This window comes from Anguilla anguilla, chromosome 1 (assembly GCF_013347855.1).
Source record: "Anguilla anguilla isolate fAngAng1 chromosome 1, fAngAng1.pri, whole genome shotgun sequence".
NCBI lineage: Eukaryota > Metazoa > Chordata > Actinopteri > Anguilliformes > Anguillidae > Anguilla > Anguilla anguilla.
The window spans coordinates 41591652-41610861 of NC_049201.1; the positions used below are offsets into that span (position 1 = coordinate 41591652).

Here is a 19210-nt window from a genome sequence, read left to right on the forward strand (position 1 = left end):
CCCATACATCAACACCTCCCAAACCTCCCACACCCCAACAACACTCAAACCTCCCACACCCAAACACCTCCCAAATCTCCCACACCCCAACACTTCCCAGACCTCCAAAATCTCCCATACCCCAACAACTCCCAAACCTCCCACAACCCAACACCTCTCAAATATCCCACATCTCAACACATACCAAACCTCCCACACCCCAACACCTCCCAGATCTCCCAAAGCCTAACAATTCCCAAACCTCCCATACCCCGACACCATCCAAATCTCTCATACCCAACACCTCACAAATTTCCCACACCCCAACACCTCCCAAATCTCTCACACCCCAACACCTCCCAAACACCACCACCTCCCAAACTTCCCAAATGTCCCACACCCCAACACCTCCCAAACCTCCCACACACCACCACCTCCCACACCACAACACCTCTCAAAATTCATGTCAGACACCATGTTGTGAGGCTCCATATAAATTAGTTTCAGCATAAGCTTAGAGTGAAGATGAAATTAAGCATATCTCTAATATCAGAGGCTGGTTTGGAACTGGAGGCACTAGATCTGCCAGAAGAGGTTAAGAGGCAGGCAGGATGCAATTAAGTGTCCTACATATAAGAAAGCAGATGATAACACTTCTGAAGTATAAATATATTACAGACAAACATGGCCCCTTTAGGGCTGGAGCATATATGGTGCTTTTCACACATTAAGGTTACTGGGATTTCCTTATGGTTTTGTGAAATTATGAAATTCCAGTTTGGTTAAACAGCATTAAGGGGCTAAATGCAGACTTGGGCTTAACAGTTACTTCTAGCAAAGCTCCAGTCTTACCATCATCTGACATGGACCCTAAACAGAAAGAGTCTTGAGTCTTAATTGCATTCAGTGTTACAGTGGTACAGCAACTACAAGTTCTATGCCAATCAAGCGGGAAAGTAACACTCAAAACACACACACACACATAAAAACAACGCAACCAAAAACACCAATGTCAGTAGGAAAGGCTTCTGTTTTAACAATGACACTGTATTATTGTATACAGTAATACTAATTGATAAGTCACAAACTAACTTTCAATATGTAGTAAGTCCACAGACTCCACAGAATAAGGTTTACAGACTCAAAAGTGGTTTGGTCAGCCCAGGCTGTGTTCTGGGTGGGTCTGCACCAGGACCTCCTATGGTGCAGGCCTACTGTGCTACAGGCGGACAGGAGTGAGGCGAGGCAGCACTGCTGCTAATCTTACTCCATACAGGGCTCTTGTTCCAATATACAGCATGCAATTACAGACAACAAGCGTTACAGAACTGTGTCATGTGTTGCCAGCAGGATTACAGGGTCCAGAGACGATAAAATTAACTTGCGCTACTTGTGTTACAGTCTTACCGCTGGCAAGCACAGTCATTTGCATTAGACAGGAACAGCTGAGGGGTTAACCCTTTCACGCCCCTACCGCTTTGAACCCAAGTCGATAAAGCTGCGTGTGTGGAAGGGTGTAGGTTAAATGTTGACAGAGTGAGGCATTCTTACCATCTGTCTTATCAGACGCTTCATCTTTAGAAGCAGAGGAAGAGAAAGTCAGAATGAACATGTTAGAGAGAGAGGGAGAGAGAAAAAGAGAGAGAGACCGACAGACAGAGAGAGAGACAGACAGATATTATATGCTCTGGACAAACATGCATGCATGTGCACAGAATAGGAAATACACAGACAATGCTTTGAACAATGGTCTGAAAGGTGACAGGTGGGTTATGGGGTGGGAGGTAGGAGTGATAGTCACCCATCAAACTTTGCCACATTATGGCTGCTGATGCATTTCTGTGCAAAAATCCAATAATGCTACTGGTCCACAAGTTTATCTCAGCGTTTCATAGTGTTGCTTTGCATTTTCTTAAATATGGGTGTGCAAACTTACCACAGATATACAGGAGCCTGTAGGGCCCCTGACTCTTACCCAGTGATCTATAGGAGTCTGTAGGGCCCCAGACTCTTACCCAGTAATCTATAGGAGTCTGCAGGGCCCCAGACTCTTACCCTGAGATTTATAGGAGCCTACGGGGGCCCTGACTCTTACCCAGTGAGCTGTAGGAGCCTGTGGGGCCCCAGACTCTTACCCAGAGATCTATAGGAGCCTATGGGGGCCCTGACTCTTACCCAGAGAGCTGTAGGAGCCTGTAGGGCCCCTGACTTTTACCCAGAGATCTATAGGAGCCTCCGGGGGCCCTGACTCTTACCCAGTGAGCTGTAGGAGCCTGTGGGGCGGCTTGACGGGGTCAGCCGGCTGGTGGCCCCCGTCTTCCCGCTGTGACGCGCCTTGGCGCCAGCGGCTGCATTAACATCAATGTCACTGCGGGAGCGCTGCAGAGACCCAGAGGAGCCTACGGGCTTTGCACTGGCAGGAACTGGGGGAGGGGGGAGAGGAGAGACCCTCAGATCAGGTGTACTAGCCTGCCGTTTGGGCCCTTTCAAAGATGGCACCCATCACCATCTAATGCACCAGTGTTGCTGGGTCCCATAGGCTTTTCATTCTGTTGTTGGCAAAATTGTTCAGAGGAAGGGGGAAGGTAAACAACTACACGCGTGACAGTGAAAGAGCTCATTTTTCAACGTACAGTGATGTCCATTTATTCATTTTATTTTGTAAATTTATTTGTAAATTGTTTGATTAGTATGTAATATGATTCCATTACTGGCCACCAGATGGTATCTGGACACAAAATATGGCAGAAAAACTAAATATTGAGTCAGTGAACTCACTGAACTTAATAACAAGTTTTATTGTGACTGAGATATATTTGCAATGTAAGCAATTTTAAACATATGCTGCATTCAGCCGCAAGATTTTTAAAAAAAGCTTTTCTAAAAATACCCCACCCATATTTCTTCCCAAATAGTCAGGAAAACAAATCTATTAAAAAAAACTGAACATGTCCATTCCCCCCAAAATTTGGAATGTCCAATTAACTATTTCAATTGCAGATGTGTTCATGTACCCCATGTGTTGCGCGTCACCCTATGGAGCTACTGGCACTGGCAGTACTAACTAAGCTTTTTCAGTGTCACATCTGTACAGGTAACACATGCAGAAATCACTTTCATGAGACAATTTTTAATGTAGATATTGACACCAATGATGTGAACACATTGCTTACTTAGAATTGGACACAAGTATGAAAATGGGCTACATGCAAATGAATGAAACATTTAATTATATTTTGCTTCATATGAAGAAATGCAGGAAGGTGAAACGAGTTTTGTCACAGGATGCTTTCGAACCTACCTCTCCCTGGCGCAGCAGACCACTTAGATGAGAGAGGGCGGCTGTGACACAGAGAAAAACACAATCCATGACAGTGCAGAAAAACCGTCAGAACACAGACTTAACCCGTAACAATCATCACAGAAACACTGGCCACTGATATCTATTTATATATTTTATGCCGTCACAAACACTAATAATTAGAATATCTATATACACTGACCACTCTCAGACTCTGTAGGATATCCAATTGGCATTTTACACAGTTGCACTGAACACTCAGACCCTGTACAATATCTATTTAAAATTTACAAGGTTACAATCCATATATCCCTTACAATGAACACCGCTATATTCTATATGATATCCATTTACACTGCCCTGTCACAATCAGTGTATCTATTTACATAGAACACAGTCAGACTCTGTCCAATATCCATTTACACTATATGCTGTCACAATCAGAATATCTATTTACATTGAACACTGTCATACACTGTGCGATCTCTATTTTCACTAAAGACTGACAGCATGAAATCTATTTTAGTTTTCAAAGTTTTCCACAGTCAAAACCAAAAAACACCTTTAGCAGGACAGACCAACACTGCAGAAAGTGTTGAGGAAAAATGCCTGTGCAAACTGTTGATTTTCTGGGTATGTACATAAAGTAATTAGACAAATGAACACAGCCTTAAAATATACTTTAAATAATGCTACCACTTTTCCTACATCTAGCTTATTTCAAGTGTGTCTAGACAAGTATTCACAAGTAATACATGAAGACAAAAGGCAGTTAAGTTCAGACCAAGAAGCAGTACACTGAGGTTCCATTCCACTGCATACATGAAAGGCAGCAGCCAGAAGCAGAAGGATATTTTGTCTTTTTACTGTAATTCAGGAAAGGCATGTATGCGACTGAGCAGTTCCAGGTCATCTTTGTATTTCATCCAATATCTCCAGAACTATGTGTCTGGTTTTAATATTGTTTTGTCTTCACTCCTAGGGACATGTTTGTGTTGACAATACTCCATTCAAATCGATGAGTAGTGATGCCAACGATATCTCCTTCCAGCAAGAACTACAGCAGCCATGTCAGTGCTCACCACCTCATCCACAGGTGTTGGGACGGGCGAGTTATCTCCAGAAAATACATTGTGTGTATTAAGGCTGGCCAAATTTCAAGAACCCATCGCAGGTTGCCATTCTAGCAATTCAATTTAGCAAATCTTGATCTAACTTTAATACAGCCTCAGCAGTGGCCAGTGAATTGCGTGAAGGATACAGGGCTGAGTGAGGAGGGCGGAGATTTGCCAGGCTGTTCAGTGGCCTTCCCACAATGCCCCGAAGAGCCCAGTATGATGGAACATTCACACATAGTTTATCAGGGGAAATGAGGTTGATGCAGCGGGAAGCTTAAAGCATGCCCTATAAAGCATGCCCGCCTGCCAAACACAGGCAACAAACTCTCCTCTCCAAAACCACAATATATCAGATGTCCAGCAAAAGCAAACAGTCAGCAACTAAGAAACACATTAAACAGGGTTCCTGCAGCCTGAAGTGGAATTTAAATACAAAGTAATATATTTGGATTAAATTGTTGGAATTCCATCTTTCGTTCATAAGGACACACTTCACTGACTCACTGTAGGGTTATGCTGTCCTAATTAAGGCACCTTCCACAGTTGAAGACTCTGAACAGAGACAGATTTGTAAATGTTTGCCCTTCTATTCCATGTTATCTTGCTTTGTTCTTTAGGTAGAGACAACAAATGTACTTTTTAAAAAAAAATTAGACAAAAAGTACATTGCTTTTAGCTTTTGGTATTTAGCAGACACTCCTATACAGTGACTTACACAAATTTCATTTTTACGAACAATCAGTTTATTCAGCGATTTTACTGAACAAATCAGGTTACATAGTCTCAAGGGTACAACAGCAGCACCCCTGCTGAGAATGTATCCTCCCATCTCTGAGTCACAAGGCCAGTTCCCTAATTATTATACTACAATGGCGGTCTAATAAGGGTTCAGATCAGAACGGTTCAGTATACCCTGTACTGCCAGCGTATGTGCTGTTAGCGTGTGCTGCTACTGCTCTTACTTCAGGCTCTCCTGGGAGCTGGAGGAGGAGCGGTCAGATTGGGGCAGGGAGGCCACACTGCCTGAGCTGCGCAGACAGGACTGCAGGTTGCGCTGGTACGAGGGCTCCAGCGAGTTGTACAGGGCGTCGGCCTCGCCAGGAAAGTGGTTCCGCAGACCCCAGTACGTCCTGTGAAGAGAGAGAGAGAATCAGCCCAAACCTGTTACCACACACCTAACACAACACGTTTCACTCAATTGAAATGACTGCTCGAACTGGACTGGTAACAGGAAACCCCACGCTGCTTTAGGTGCTTACACTATGTTAATTTGGATCAGATACAAACCCCATTATCATTTAGTCTGCGTGCCAATACCGTGATAACATTGCGAACCCTATTACCATTAAGACTAGATGTTATCTCTATAATGATTTTAGACTAAGCACTAACCCTTCGATAAAACTGCCTAGTTTCTCACCCTGTGATAATTTAACCTAGATCAGGGGTGTTTTATCAATTTGTCAAGGTGCTAAACTTATAATGATTTAGTTTATTGCAATTTAGCCTATATAATAATACCATAATGACTTAGTCCAGGCTCCAACTATATGGCACTTTTCTCTTCATAAATGTGGCACCAAAGGGGCTGAGCGTCTCCCATGCCGATTTGTAATGGCCAATCGCCTGCAACCATGGTCATGCCGTGAACCCCCACTGCCGACTCTGGAGTGCTGACATCAACAGTTCTCTTCCAAAACACAAGCAGCGCAAGCTGCCTCCTTTCATACTGCAGACTACAGAAAAGCTAGCACAGAGCAGAGTCTGCAGTGCCATGGTCCGGATTCGATCCCAGGCTGTGAGGCTCGTCCATAAACCAAACGTGCCATCCAGCAGCCCCTCTATATGACACTACTGTCTAGGTTCTAACCCAATTATACAATTATACCCTTTTATACAATTATACAACTATACCCTTGCCTAAATAGTTTTGTTAGTTTAATGATTAGTTTGGAGTATTAGTTTAATACAATAGAATGGATCTAGCCATTACAAAACACCTATCTAATTTAATGCTGTACAATTTAACTGCAATCCCACGTTAATACAACATAAATGTGAACCTCATAGGTAATATAAGTCCTTTTTAAAAAGCACTGATAAGATGTTCTTAAACTGAAGGTATTCCAATTAGCTGTGGATCAAGATAAATATTTCCCACATTTCCTGAAATGATCTAAAGGTCTGTGAGTCATTATTAAACACAAGCATCAGAACCATAGTCCACGTCCCATTTCTGTAGACAGGTTACAATCTTCTTGCCTGATAATTCTGGTTTGAACGTTATAGGATGGTGGTCTGGTGTGATATGCACATTCTGCTGTCTAAGCATACGACAGGGTCACTCACATGTAAATGTCATACTAATGTTCTTTACCCAAATGAGCTCCTACATGAACCTTAATAAATTTCTGCCTTATGCTAGCAGGGCCTTGCTAGGCCAAGAGTAACATCTCATTTTCTCCGAGTATGAAGTGCCATCCGAGAAAACAAAAAAGGCAGGAAAAACAGATATTAGGCGGAGTACACTGGTCAGTAAGGCAATAGGGAGAGTATCAGGATTCATTGTGGGTTTGCAGGAGACTTTAGCAGACTGCTCATGGATGACAGGAAGCTCTCATCTCTAAATCTATAAATGGCACTCTACCAAGCAGCCAGTCATTTCAATAGGCCTGCTCCTCTTACACAGCCCGCTCTGCTTCATGACATGAACTGAAGAGGCCTCTGAGGAATGGAGCTCTGAGTAGCTTCTATTGAGTCTGAGAGGATATAGGCTACAAAGTCCTGAAGGATTCTTTAGTCAAGGGGTTCTCGAACAATCACAGCATCCTCACTCAGTTCGGTAAAGTAGATCCTGGAAGATGGAAAGCTCAAACTTTCACTCACTGATGTGGGACATCCATAAGTACAGTCATCTACCTCTCAACCATAAAAGGAAAGCAGTAATCGGTTGTAGTGAGCTGGAAAGGAAAGGTGTGGCTCCACTCAGTTTCAAGGTCTGTGGGTAGACTGAGACAATCTGAGAGGTTGGTGGGTGGAAAGACTGAGACAATTTAATTGGTTAGTCAGAAGTTTGTCAGCAGTCAATCAGTTTTGGCTAGCCAGCTATAATGAATTAATTACTTGTGGTACTGTGTAATATTAGTATTGTTTATAAATGTATATATATATGCTACATATGCTAGTAGCTAGTCAGTTCAGAAGCGCAATAGCCAGGTTTTCAAACATAATTAGCTAGCAGACCGCAGCTTTTAACTGTAATTCAAAGTCTTGCTAGCTAGCTGATCAGGTAGCTTTTTCCATAAGTAGCTATCTAAGGTAATATTTCAGTCAAATGTAGCCAAATGCTTCTATACAAATATTGACTCCCTAATTTATTATTTTAACTAGCAGAAAGGTTAGAAACCTTTTTTTTCTATAAAATCCTGTAGCTAGCTAGCTGCTAAATGCAATTGGCAGACAACTTGGAAGATTCGGTCCTCAATTCTCTTGGGCCGCGCCCCTGCAGTGCTCAGTGGTTCAAGCGATTGCTTTGTGTTTACCAATGTACTGTGATCCTTCACGTTTTGGTACACATTACAGGCATTTGTGCGCATGCAAACATGATAGCCTCCATGAACTGGCTTCATGTGCCATTGAGCAGCTCCCATAGGAATCGATGGAACTGGTAAGCGGAATCTGTGTCCAGTTCTTGTATCTGTTAGCGATGCCAATAGAGCTCCGGTAGTTGATGCCACTCAATCCCAGCATGCCTTGGTCAAAACGATGCCATAACGCCAGTAATCTGGGAGCGCCACTAATTCAGAGCCATTCATTTCAGTTAAATTTTTACACCAACAACATGTGTTTTACCCATGTTTAACTGAATACAGAGCTTGTGATTGCATGAACATTAAAATCAAGCTAGAGCCGATTGTCAGACACAGCCCTTACTCAGCCGCTTTCCTTGGCTAATGCCAAGTGACACTACCCTCAGCTAATCTTCCAGTAACGACTACAGTTTTTAGAAGGAATACTCCACAGCTGAATCTTCATGAAAAATCCATGCTTTGTTCACTTGTAGCTTTCCTGGCTTTTGTAAACCTTTGAAGAATCACCCAAGCCCATGGAGAGAAAATTTAACGGGTAGTTAAAAAAATAAGGATATTGCAGGTCAGGAACTTTTTCCATTTCTGTGGTTTTGATCATTGTAAAAAGCAGGGGCATGGTAGGGGTCAGTGATATTTAGTCTGACAAGCTTTTTAATATACCGATCAATGTCTTTTTTGATTGTGTGTGGTGAACTCACAAGGTTTGAATGTGATACTGTTGCCATTAATTTGCACTCATTTTGCCTGACAGCTTACCTGCCAGCATGGTGGTGTCAACAAATCAAATCACTTGAGCTCTATAGAAACATATGGGGAACAACTCCACCAAACTGGGCATCACGAAGTGTAATAGTTTTGGTCACTACACATGCTCAGTAGTGTCCTTGGACACGTCTAATCGCATGCACAAAGAGGAAAACGCAGGGCAATGACATGAACACAAGGTACGCCATAGCCTTGGTGGATGAAACAATGAAAAACGCATATAAGCATTATATTAGCCGTAGAAAAATGTCTTTCTTTCAAATTAGTGTTTGTTGTTATTGTTTAGTTCACACAAAGTAGGCATGCCTTTTCGTATAAATATAATATTCACCATTATCAGATATATAGAAGAGCCAGTGACTGTTTTATAAGATAAGATATACTTTTATTGAACCCCATGGGGTAATTTGTCCTCTGCATTTGACCCATCCTAGTTACTTAGGAGCAGTGGGCAGCTGCCTCTCTGTACTATGCCCGGGGACCAACTCCAGTTATGAGGCTAGTGCCTTGGTCAAGAGAAACTGCAGGAGTGCACCTAACATGCATGTCTTTGAGTGTGGGAGGAAACCGGAGTACCCGGAGTAAACCCACGCGAACACGGGGAGAACATGCAAACTCCCCGCAGAGAGGATCCGGTCAGAACCCAGACCCGGATTCGAACCCAGAACCTCCTTCTTACGAGGCAACAGTGCTAACCACTATGTCACCGTGCCCGCCCTATGCTACAAACCACACAGTGGACTACAGCGGAGAAGGTGATGGAGTAGAGGTGCATCTCTCACTGTAGACTGCAGGTAGCCTAAAGGTACCTGGAGAGTAGCTAGGTGCACTAATGCATACATAACCTGAATCTACTGTTCAGCCTACTTCCATATATCTTTGATACACACTGCAGTGAGCCTCATTTACAAAGCCTAAACAATAAATAAACTGCCACCAGAAGCGCAAACGCAGCCACTAACAGAACTGTAACTTACTTTCGAGCTTCCACTCTGGCTTCAGCATCTGCGTCTCGGATGCCCTTCTTTATACTGTCCACCAGAACAGCTGTGTGTCTGATAGGGAGAGAAAAGAGGGAAGGGGGGATAAGGAGAAAGGAAGGAAACAGAAACAAAAAGGGAGGACGTGGCTGTTTTTGGCTTCAATTTTATAAACTCAATTTGAAGAAGCATAACCACCTCTGCCATTTTCGCAAAATTTAACACATTTTTAGTAAAGTGTAACAAGTTGTGTATCAATAACCATGATTTTGCTTTTATGTTTAATATAATATATTATATTATATATTCCAAAGGGAAGTCAGTTTTAATAAGCATTTCAGGGGGGTAAAACACATGCAAAACCATTATCACACATAAATAATTTGCTATTTATGAATACTAAACTGGCATACCTGCATTTAGTGAACATGAAATATGATAATAGAGGGGACTGCAGAATTATGCATATGAGTTAAAATAATCTAGGAGGTGCACTAAGAAAGCAGGAATTAACTGACTATCTATAATTCTTTACAGATGTGAAATATAAAACTATATCCTCAAACCCATTTTTACCTTAAAACACAAGATTCTTAGTCTCTATCTTGCTCCGACTCTGGCACATAACTGCATATAGTAGACTTACGCATTTACTTCTTCTTTGGAAGTTATGTATTAAGGGGAACATGTGGCACAGTTTTTAGGTGGTTCGTTGCCTCTCAACCCATATACAATTCCCCGCCATTGCAATTTTTGTACTGGGATCCCATCTCAGTATGTCACACAGAGCAATACACAATTGGTGCTAGCCTAACACAGGGAATGGAGGATTCCTGCCTGTACAACGTAGCAATGGACTGAGATCCACTAAAGTGCGGACATCCGTCAAACAGCAGCATAGTCCGTTTTGCTGGCTTACCTCTCCAGGGAATGTGTCTGCCATTCCTGAAGCAGAAGGTCCAGGAAATCGTAACAACGCCTGTCAGGGAACATGGAGATGCACAGGTCACCCGCAGGCAAGGCCTAGCAAGGCCAAGAGACTAGCCAGTTGTTTTTCAATGAAATGATTTGCACCATTACTGTTAATTCATTTACTCATGATATCCACAGTGACACAACTGACACATTTGGATTTCTTCACTGAATAGCTGTAGGTGACTTTACCAACCAGACCAATAGACCAATGAAATGTTCAGGGCAGCAGGGCAGGTATACTGCAGTGATACTCTTAACAAAGCTGCATTGCTGTGAGCCTGTGTTCTGTTGCCATTCAATACAACCATTTTCCATATTTTTACATTGGTTAATTTACAGATTTACAATAATTCTGTGTGAACAAAATGTGTTATCACCATAAAATATTTTTGAATTCAGAAGTGCATGTATCAAATGGACCAAGTAAAGCAAAAAGAACAATGCACATGTCAGCATGGTGCCAATCACACAGGCATTAGACCGACCAAACTGCCCTTTACCCACAGGTATGCAGTGTGCACGTGTGTGTGTGTGTGCATGTGTGTGTGTATGTGTGTGCATCTGAAACCTGGACACAACAAACTTCACTATGAAATAAATAACTTGACTAACTACAAGAACATCCACTGCACTGCACAGGCACAGAAACGTGCTGCAAACAATGTTTTTGAGTACTCCAGATCAACAGAGGCGCGAGAAGGATGACTCACCTCCTCACTGACACAGATTTAGAGGTGCAGTTGCTGGTGATCAGGGGAATCAGCCTGGGAACGTGGGTGTGCTGAGGAGGAGACGAAACAACCTGTTATTACTGCTGCTGGTTTGAGTGCAGATCTATTGCTACTGTTCCAGCTCACAGCATTCAGATCACAGGACCATGATCTACGAAAAGTGCGCGCCTAATAGGAAAATGGCATTGCTAATGTTCTACCTCACAGCATTCAGATCACAGGAGCACGATCATCAAGTGGTTAAAAGCACACAAAGGATCACAATGTTGCAATGTTAGGATTACAGAAAAACCTTACAAGAGTGAGGCAGGTTCGATTAGTCGGTCAGATTGCTTTAACTCAAATTGATCCACAAGCATGCAGGAGGGGGCCACTCACCCGGATAATGAACCGGATCGCCGACACCCCCGACGTGGCCATCACCTTGGCACAGTTGGGAATCAGGTTGAAGAGGATAGGCAAAATGCCTTCTGCACCGTGATCAAACTTGTTGCCCAGGACAGTGGAGAGATGGCTACGTGAACACAAACAAAAAGAGGGAATTTACACAGACGGTCCCAGATCAGCTTTGCTCATCTGAGACCAACATGCAGCATGAACAACGCATGATGACACCTTGTACTATATGACCAAAAGTATCTGAACACCCCTTGGTCTGGGGCTGTTTTTCATGGTTTGGGCTAGGCCCCTTAGTTCCTCTGAAGGCAAATCCTAATGCTACAGCATACAATCACACATGTACCTCCGGCTGAACGGAAGCAAATCCCTGCAGCAATGCTCCAACATCTAATATAAAGCCTTCCCAGAAGAGTGCAGGTTGTTATAGCACCAAAGGGTGGACCAACTCCATATTAATGCCCATAATTTTGGATGAGATGTTGGATGTCAGGTGTTCACATATTTTCGTAGTGTATGCTCTTCAGGGTGCAATGTGCACTGAGAGATGCAGGACAAAGTGCAAATCGATACCCTTATTTGAAAATGCAACTATATGCTCAGTTTAGCTGTGCTCTACATTTCAGCTACACTGTGTACGACAATGCAGCTCCAGTGCATGCTATGCTTCTGTATGGAACATGCTACATTTTAGCTGTGCTACACTAAGAGGAGTAATTGCTCCTAAATGTAGCATCCATTTTGTAGCTGTGCTGTGCATTATACACTATTGCTGTGTGACCCCTGACCCTGTAATACTCACGCTACAGTGATGCAGGCCTCCCGCACAACCTGGGAGCGCAGGTCCTTGGCCGACAGCTTGAAGGCCCCGTCCAGCAGACGCAGGTGCTGATAGAAGCAGTCATAGTCTGCTGCCCCGGCAACCAGCAGCGACCGCACTTTCTTCAGCTGCCAGGGAGGATTACATACAAGAATGAATTAGGGAAGCATGACTATCCTTCATTGCTACTGTACTCAACTCAGCTTCGCTATCCTTCACTGCTACTGTATAAACTCAGCTTCGCTATCCTTCACCGTTGCTTTACAAACTCAGTTTCACTATGCTTCACTGGGGGTTTACAAACTCAGCTTCACTATCCTTCACCGTTGCTATAGAAACTCAGCTACACTATCCTTCACTGCTGCTGTGTGAACTCAGCTTCACTATCCTTCACTGCTACTGTACTCAACTCAGCTTCACTATCCTTCACTGCTGCTGTATGAACTCAGCTTCACTATCCTTCACCGTTGCTTTACAAACTCAGCTTCACTATCCTTCACTGTGGCTTTACAAACTCAGCTTCACTGTCCTTCACCGTTGCTATAGAAACTCAGCTACACTATCCTCCACTGCTGCTGTATAAACTCAGCTTCACAATCCTTCACTGCTACTGTACTCAACTCAGCTTCACTATCCTTTACTGCTGCTGTATGAACTCAGCTTCACTATCCTTCACTGCTGCTGTATGAACTCAGCTTCACTATCCTTCACCGTTGCTATAGAAACTCAGCTCCACTATCCTCCACCGCCGCTGTATAAACTCAGCTTCACTATCCTTCACCGTTGCTTTACAAACTCAGCTTCAATATCCTTCACCGTTGCTATAGAAACTCAGCTCCACTATCCTCCACCGCCACTGAATAAACTCAGCTTCACTATCCTTCACCGTTGCTTTACAAACTCAGCTTCACTATCCTTCACCGTTGCTTTACAAACTCAGCTTCACTATCCTCCACCGCCGCTGTATAAACTCAGCTTCACTATCCTTCACCGTTGCTGTACAAACTCAGCTTCACTATCCTTCACTGTTGCTTTACAAACTCAGCTTCACTATCCTTCACCACAATCCTCTGTTAACAGAGATTAAGATGTGGGAAAATACCACTGCCATGGCAAAAAAATTTTTTAGCAGCAAGTATGGCCAGCTCTGTCCCTGGAGATGCAAGATTCAAGTTTTCCCAGAAACAGCTCCCCAGTCATGCCACTTCCTCTACAGTGATCGCATCTACATCTGCAACCACCTGCTTTCTCCCTGTCGGAATTCATTGAAAAAATATAAAAGGAGGGCAATGTATCCATTCTCCTTTATAAAAAGGGATTTCTAAAGCCAGCAGCGCCTAAACCTTATTGGTCTAACAAACAATATGACTGAGGTACTCTCTGTCACTGGTCAGGGGACCAAGGTACACACTGTCATTAGTCACAGGTCTGAGCTACTCACCGCAATGGCCCTCTGATCCCAGTCATGTTTGTCATCAGACAGGACCTCACGGATCTTGTTCAGGTTGTCCTCCAGGTCACGAGAAGAATAGATCTGCGGAGAGCCCATGCAGACTGAATAAACCTGCCTGAGAAGCTAAGAGATTTCTCTGGCCTAATTCATACAGACTGAGTAAACCTTCCTGAGGATCAGTGTGATTTCTCTGGCCTAATTCATACAGACTGAGTAAAACTTCCCGAGGATCAGTGTGATTGCTCTGGACTGATTCATACAGACTGAGTAAACCTGACCAATGGGCTAAATGACTGCTCAAACCTGATTCTCAGACGCAGTTACTATGGCTGTGTCCCAAATGGCTCAAAGGTTCACTCGTTGAATATTCCCTGTTTAATGGATACTATTTACTACACTACACAGGGAGGGACTGCTGATCTGATCAGATTTTGACTATCGGATTGGATCAAATCCTGCAAATGGGTAGTTCAAAACCAAAAAACAGGATTGGAATCACTTTGGAATCCGATCAGATCAGGTAATCGAATCCTAGCTTTAATCTGGATCAAATCTTCAAAATGCGTAGTTCAAAACTTTAACATTGGATTGGGATCATTTTGATCAAAAAAATCAGGATTACCTTGATCCCAGTAGAAGGGTGGATTTAGAGTGGATTACAAAACAAAATATAGTATACAATTCATTTCAAAATACATTTCAATATAAAAAAGATGGTAGAGTTTGTAAATTAAATACATTGTTTTTAGGTTTAATGGCTGCAAAATTTTTATTTACTCTTTTCTGTCAAATTTGCAGTGGCCTCTAGCCTACCTCTCAGAACAGCGCATTTAACCAAATAATAAGTTTATCAAAATACAAGCCTGTTTTGCTTTAATGTTTAGAAACAAACCTTTTATGGCTTTGTATCAAGAGCTGTCAGAGCTAAAATACTTTTTATATGTAAAAAAAAAGAGAAAAAAAGAAAAGGTTGTTTACATTTGTATGGCCATAAAAACTGACACTCAAAAAGTTACATATTGCACCTTTAAAGCCCTCCGAATATTATATATAATTTGAAGGTTAGAAAATTGTAATCTTTCTCAGTAATGTTCCAGTGCTTTAAAGCACTGATAATCAGGATCTGGTAATCTTGAAAAGTCTGAATCTGGATCAGGATGATCCTATCCTGAATTGCTTTGAAATACCGGGACAAAATCTGACAAAATACCGAGTTGTCTGATTCTGGATCAGAAAATATGGGATTTCAAAATCTGATCGGGTCTGATTTAGATAAAAAGTTTTGAACTCCTGGGCCCAGCTGATCTGAAGGAGTGTCCCGAAATCTCACTGTACCTCTAACTGATGTGATGGAGGGTCCATGTATCTTACGGTAACTCTAGCTGACATGATGGAGCACCCCTGTATCTAACTGTAACTCTGACTGCTGTGAAGGAGCATACTGTACCTGTACAGTGGGGACGTCCGTAAAAGCTTTGATGAAATCTTCTTCATCGATCGCCCCAGCTCCTTCTTTGGACTGACCTGGGTGATCAGCAAAGAAAAGGGTCAAAAGAGAAACAAATGCAGTCCCCAAAAAATATCCCATGGCAACTGTACCCCCCAAAATATTACAGGGAATGAAGGCTGTATAATGGAACGGTTATTTCTCCTTGCCTACTCAATTGAGCATTAGGCACTGAAAGGCAGCATTAGCTCAGGAGGTAGAGCGGCCGTCTGGCAGATTCAATCCCCGGCCCTCTGGGCAAATAGTGTCGAAGCTTCCTTGAGCAAGACACCTAACCCCTAACTGCTCCTGATGAGCTGGTTGTTGCCTTGCATGGCTGTCTTTCGTCACTGCTGTGTGTGTGTGTGTTTGAATGGGTGAATGAGAGCCATTAATTGTAAAGCACTTTGTGTAGCCGTAGTTGCAGGAAAAAGAGCTATATAAAAGCAGTCAATTTACCATTCTTTCAGGCTCCCGCGTAATGAACTTAACAGGATTTTTCTTATATGTGTAATTAGAAATTCATCGAGTCGCTGCAGCAGCATGAATAATCATGGCAGACGTGCATGCTCTGTTCCCGTGCAGTCCTGCTGTGTTTCTCACCAGTGCAGACTATTCCATGCACACATGAATGCAGAACTCAGCCAGGACATACTTGGTCATATTCTTTGTAAGTGAAAAGAGATGAGCGCAGTGTTACAGGAAGGCTCCTGTATGTGACAATCACTGAAACAACAGTGTACAGCAGCACTGACTGTGAAAACAGAAGGCTGTCATGTCATACCCAGCACACAGCAGTACTGACCGTGTTGACTGAAGGCTGTCATGTCATACCCAGTACACAGCAGTACTGACCGTGTTGACTGAAGGCTGTAATGTCATACCCAGTACACAGCAGCACTGACCGTGCTGACTGGAGGCTGCCATGTCATACCCAGTACACAGCAGCACTGACCGTGCTGACTGGAGGCTGCCATGTCATACCCAGCACACAGCAGTACTGACCGTGCTGACTGGAGGCTGCCATGTCATACCCAGCACACAGCAGTACTGACCGTGCTGACTTGAGGCTGCCATGTCATACCCAGCACACAGCAGTACTGACCGTGCTGACTGGAGGCTGCCATGTCATACCCAGCACACAGCAGTACTGACCGTGCTGACTGGAGGCTGCCATGTCATACCCAGCACACAGCAGTACTGACCGTGTTGATTGAAGGCTGTCATGTCATACCCAGTACACAGCAGTACTGACCGTGTTGACTGAAGGCTGTCATGTCATACCCAGTACACAGCAGTACTGACCGTGTTGACTGAAGGCTGTCATGTCATACCCAGTACACAGCAGCACTGACCGTGCTGACTGGAGGCTGCCATGTCATACCCAGCACACAGCAGTACTGACCATGCTGACTGGAGGCTGCCATGTCATACCCAGCACACAGCAGTACTGACCGTGCTGACTTGAGGCTGCCATGTCATACCCAGCACACAGCAGTACTGACCATGCTGACTGGAGGCTGCCATGTCATACCCAGTACACAGCAGTACTGACCGTGCTGACTTGAGGCTGCCATGTCATACCCAGCACACAGCAGTACTGACCATGCTGACTGGAGGCTGCCATGTCATACCCAGTACACAGCAGCACTGACCGTGCTGACTGGAGGCTGCCATGTCATACCCAGCACACAGCAGTACTGACCGTGTTGACTGAAGGCTGTCATGTCATACCCAGTACACAGCAGTACTGACCGTGCTGACTTGAGGCTGCCATGTCATACCCAGCACACAGCAGTACTGACCATGCTGACTGGAGGCTGCCATGTCATACCCAGTACACAGCAGTACTGACCGTGCTGACTGGAGGCTGCCATGTCACACCCAGCACACAGCACCCAGGGATGCAAGGTCGCACGATAGAGGCTATCCACTGTACTTAAGCACACTGCACTTAGACCATTATGCACCACAAGATGCAAGGTGAATCCACTTTGACCAAACAGACAAACCCTCCACCCACACACACAACATTCCCCCAGCCCCTAACCTATTCAGCTGGGACCCACAACATCCCCCAAACCCTCCCTGCCGCTCAGTCAGGCACTTGAATCTACCAAAATACCTGTACATTCTTTCCTTCCAACTTTAATTTTTGTAAAACCCTAATAGTACATATTGTTTTTTAATAGTTCACTCCTTGCTATGCTTCTCATGGTATGAGCCAATTAGTTATTGCTGCATTATTATAAAGTATACTCATAAAAGTAACAGGGAGGAAGTTTGAACCACATGTGATATCTCTTTTTTTCCTGGTATCACAATAGCACTATAAGCTTGTATGTAGCGCATTCATACATGCATGTGCAGTATATATGCACAAGCTTTGTTCTGCTAAAGCTTCTGTCTGATAAATACAGCTGTGTGCTCTGGTATTGACAGGTCCTGCATTAGCGCAATGTGCATTTCCTGTGGAGCATTAATAGATGCAGATGGAGACGGAGTACAGAGCGCTTCCTGTTGCGGTTCCTCCAAGGTAAACCAGCCCATCCGTCCTCCCGTCTCCCCTGGGGCCACAGCAGAACGGCGGGAGGGAGGAAAGAAACCAAAGAACCCAGATACTCCGGATCTGCAACCACCGCTCACCCTTCACAAAGTCACCTCCATTCTTACTCAGTAATACTATAGCCTCCACACAGACTGAAATATCACACATCGATGGCTTCTGGTACATTACACGATACATGAATTGGAACTGATTGAAAGGAGAAGTATAGGGACAGTGAACATATTGCATAATATAAATTTATTTTATCTGAATGGCAATACCTAAATCCACTCCTGGGCATGTAATGCTATGTATACTATCATAACCTTGCCTGGGCCTCTTATTAAGAGTGGATTGCCTTGTTAACCATTCCAAAGAATAACAACTTGGTATCTCGACAACACCGTTCCTCTTGGGGGGTGTCTGGGCACCCCACCTCGTACCGGGAGGCCAGGGAGGCACCAAATATGTTCCAAATGGAGCTGCATTTCTGTTCCAGTTTACGCTTTTAGCCAAAGACTTACAAAAGTGCATTTCAAATTGTAATACAGCAATGCTGTATCAGTTGGTTAGGAAAGGAGATGAGACTTTTGACACTTTTGAGTGCGCTCGTGATCACATCTGATGTCCAACCATAAAGTTGTACTTTCAGAGGGGGAGAATGGGAACTGGGAAAACAACAGTCCTGTTAAAGCAGATAGGAGCAGCCCAGAGAACTCTATCCCCACTTACATAAGCACATTTCATTTAGCAATGCGGGATAGAGGCTCCACAACATGTCGGGGAATGCACTCGCTGTGAGTCCAAAAAGGGCCTATGGCTGAGATACTGAAGACACCTGTGGCGACGTCATTAGTAGAGTAGAGTCACCAGCAGCTGTATAGAGGCATTGTTCCACCAGGGGAACTGTTGCTTGTGCAAATGTGCCCTGGTGCATCTTATTTTGTTAAAAAGTCAGTTTGGAAGAATGGCAGGTTGTGATGGTTGCCTATAGTTGCTAATGTCTGGCCTCTTGCTGGACTGAGCTCACCAGATCCTGAGGGATGTGATCTTCACCTTCTAAGAGAA

The 19210-nt window shown here is 43.8% G+C and overlaps 1 protein-coding gene across 46 annotated transcripts in view; it reads right to left on the reverse strand.

Annotated features, from left to right (window-relative positions):
- The window catches only part of LOC118209946 (CLIP-associating protein 2-like), a 132973-nt gene that overhangs the window by 37553 nt on the left and 76210 nt on the right, over window positions 1-19210 (reverse strand). For 30 of the 46 annotated variants that reach the window (XM_035385709.1, XM_035385789.1, XM_035385736.1 and 27 more), the window contains 12 exons: window positions 15556-15632; window positions 14097-14189; window positions 12638-12783; window positions 11818-11953; window positions 11419-11489; window positions 10653-10712; window positions 9731-9808; window positions 5361-5528; window positions 3281-3321; window positions 2235-2402; window positions 1531-1554; window positions 832-849 (listed from right to left, as the gene is read on the reverse strand). In XM_035385709.1, the coding sequence (XP_035241600.1) occupies window positions 832-849; window positions 1531-1554; window positions 2235-2402; window positions 3281-3321; window positions 5361-5528; window positions 9731-9808; window positions 10653-10712; window positions 11419-11489; window positions 11818-11953; window positions 12638-12783; window positions 14097-14189; window positions 15556-15632 (1080 nt within the window). The remainder of the gene's footprint in view (window positions 1-831; window positions 850-1530; window positions 1555-2234; window positions 2403-3280; window positions 3322-5360; window positions 5529-9730; window positions 9809-10652; window positions 10713-11418; window positions 11490-11817; window positions 11954-12637; window positions 12784-14096; window positions 14190-15555; window positions 15633-19210) is intronic. The other 16 variants (XM_035385744.1, XM_035386059.1, XM_035385719.1 and 13 more) reach the window with 4 other exon arrangements.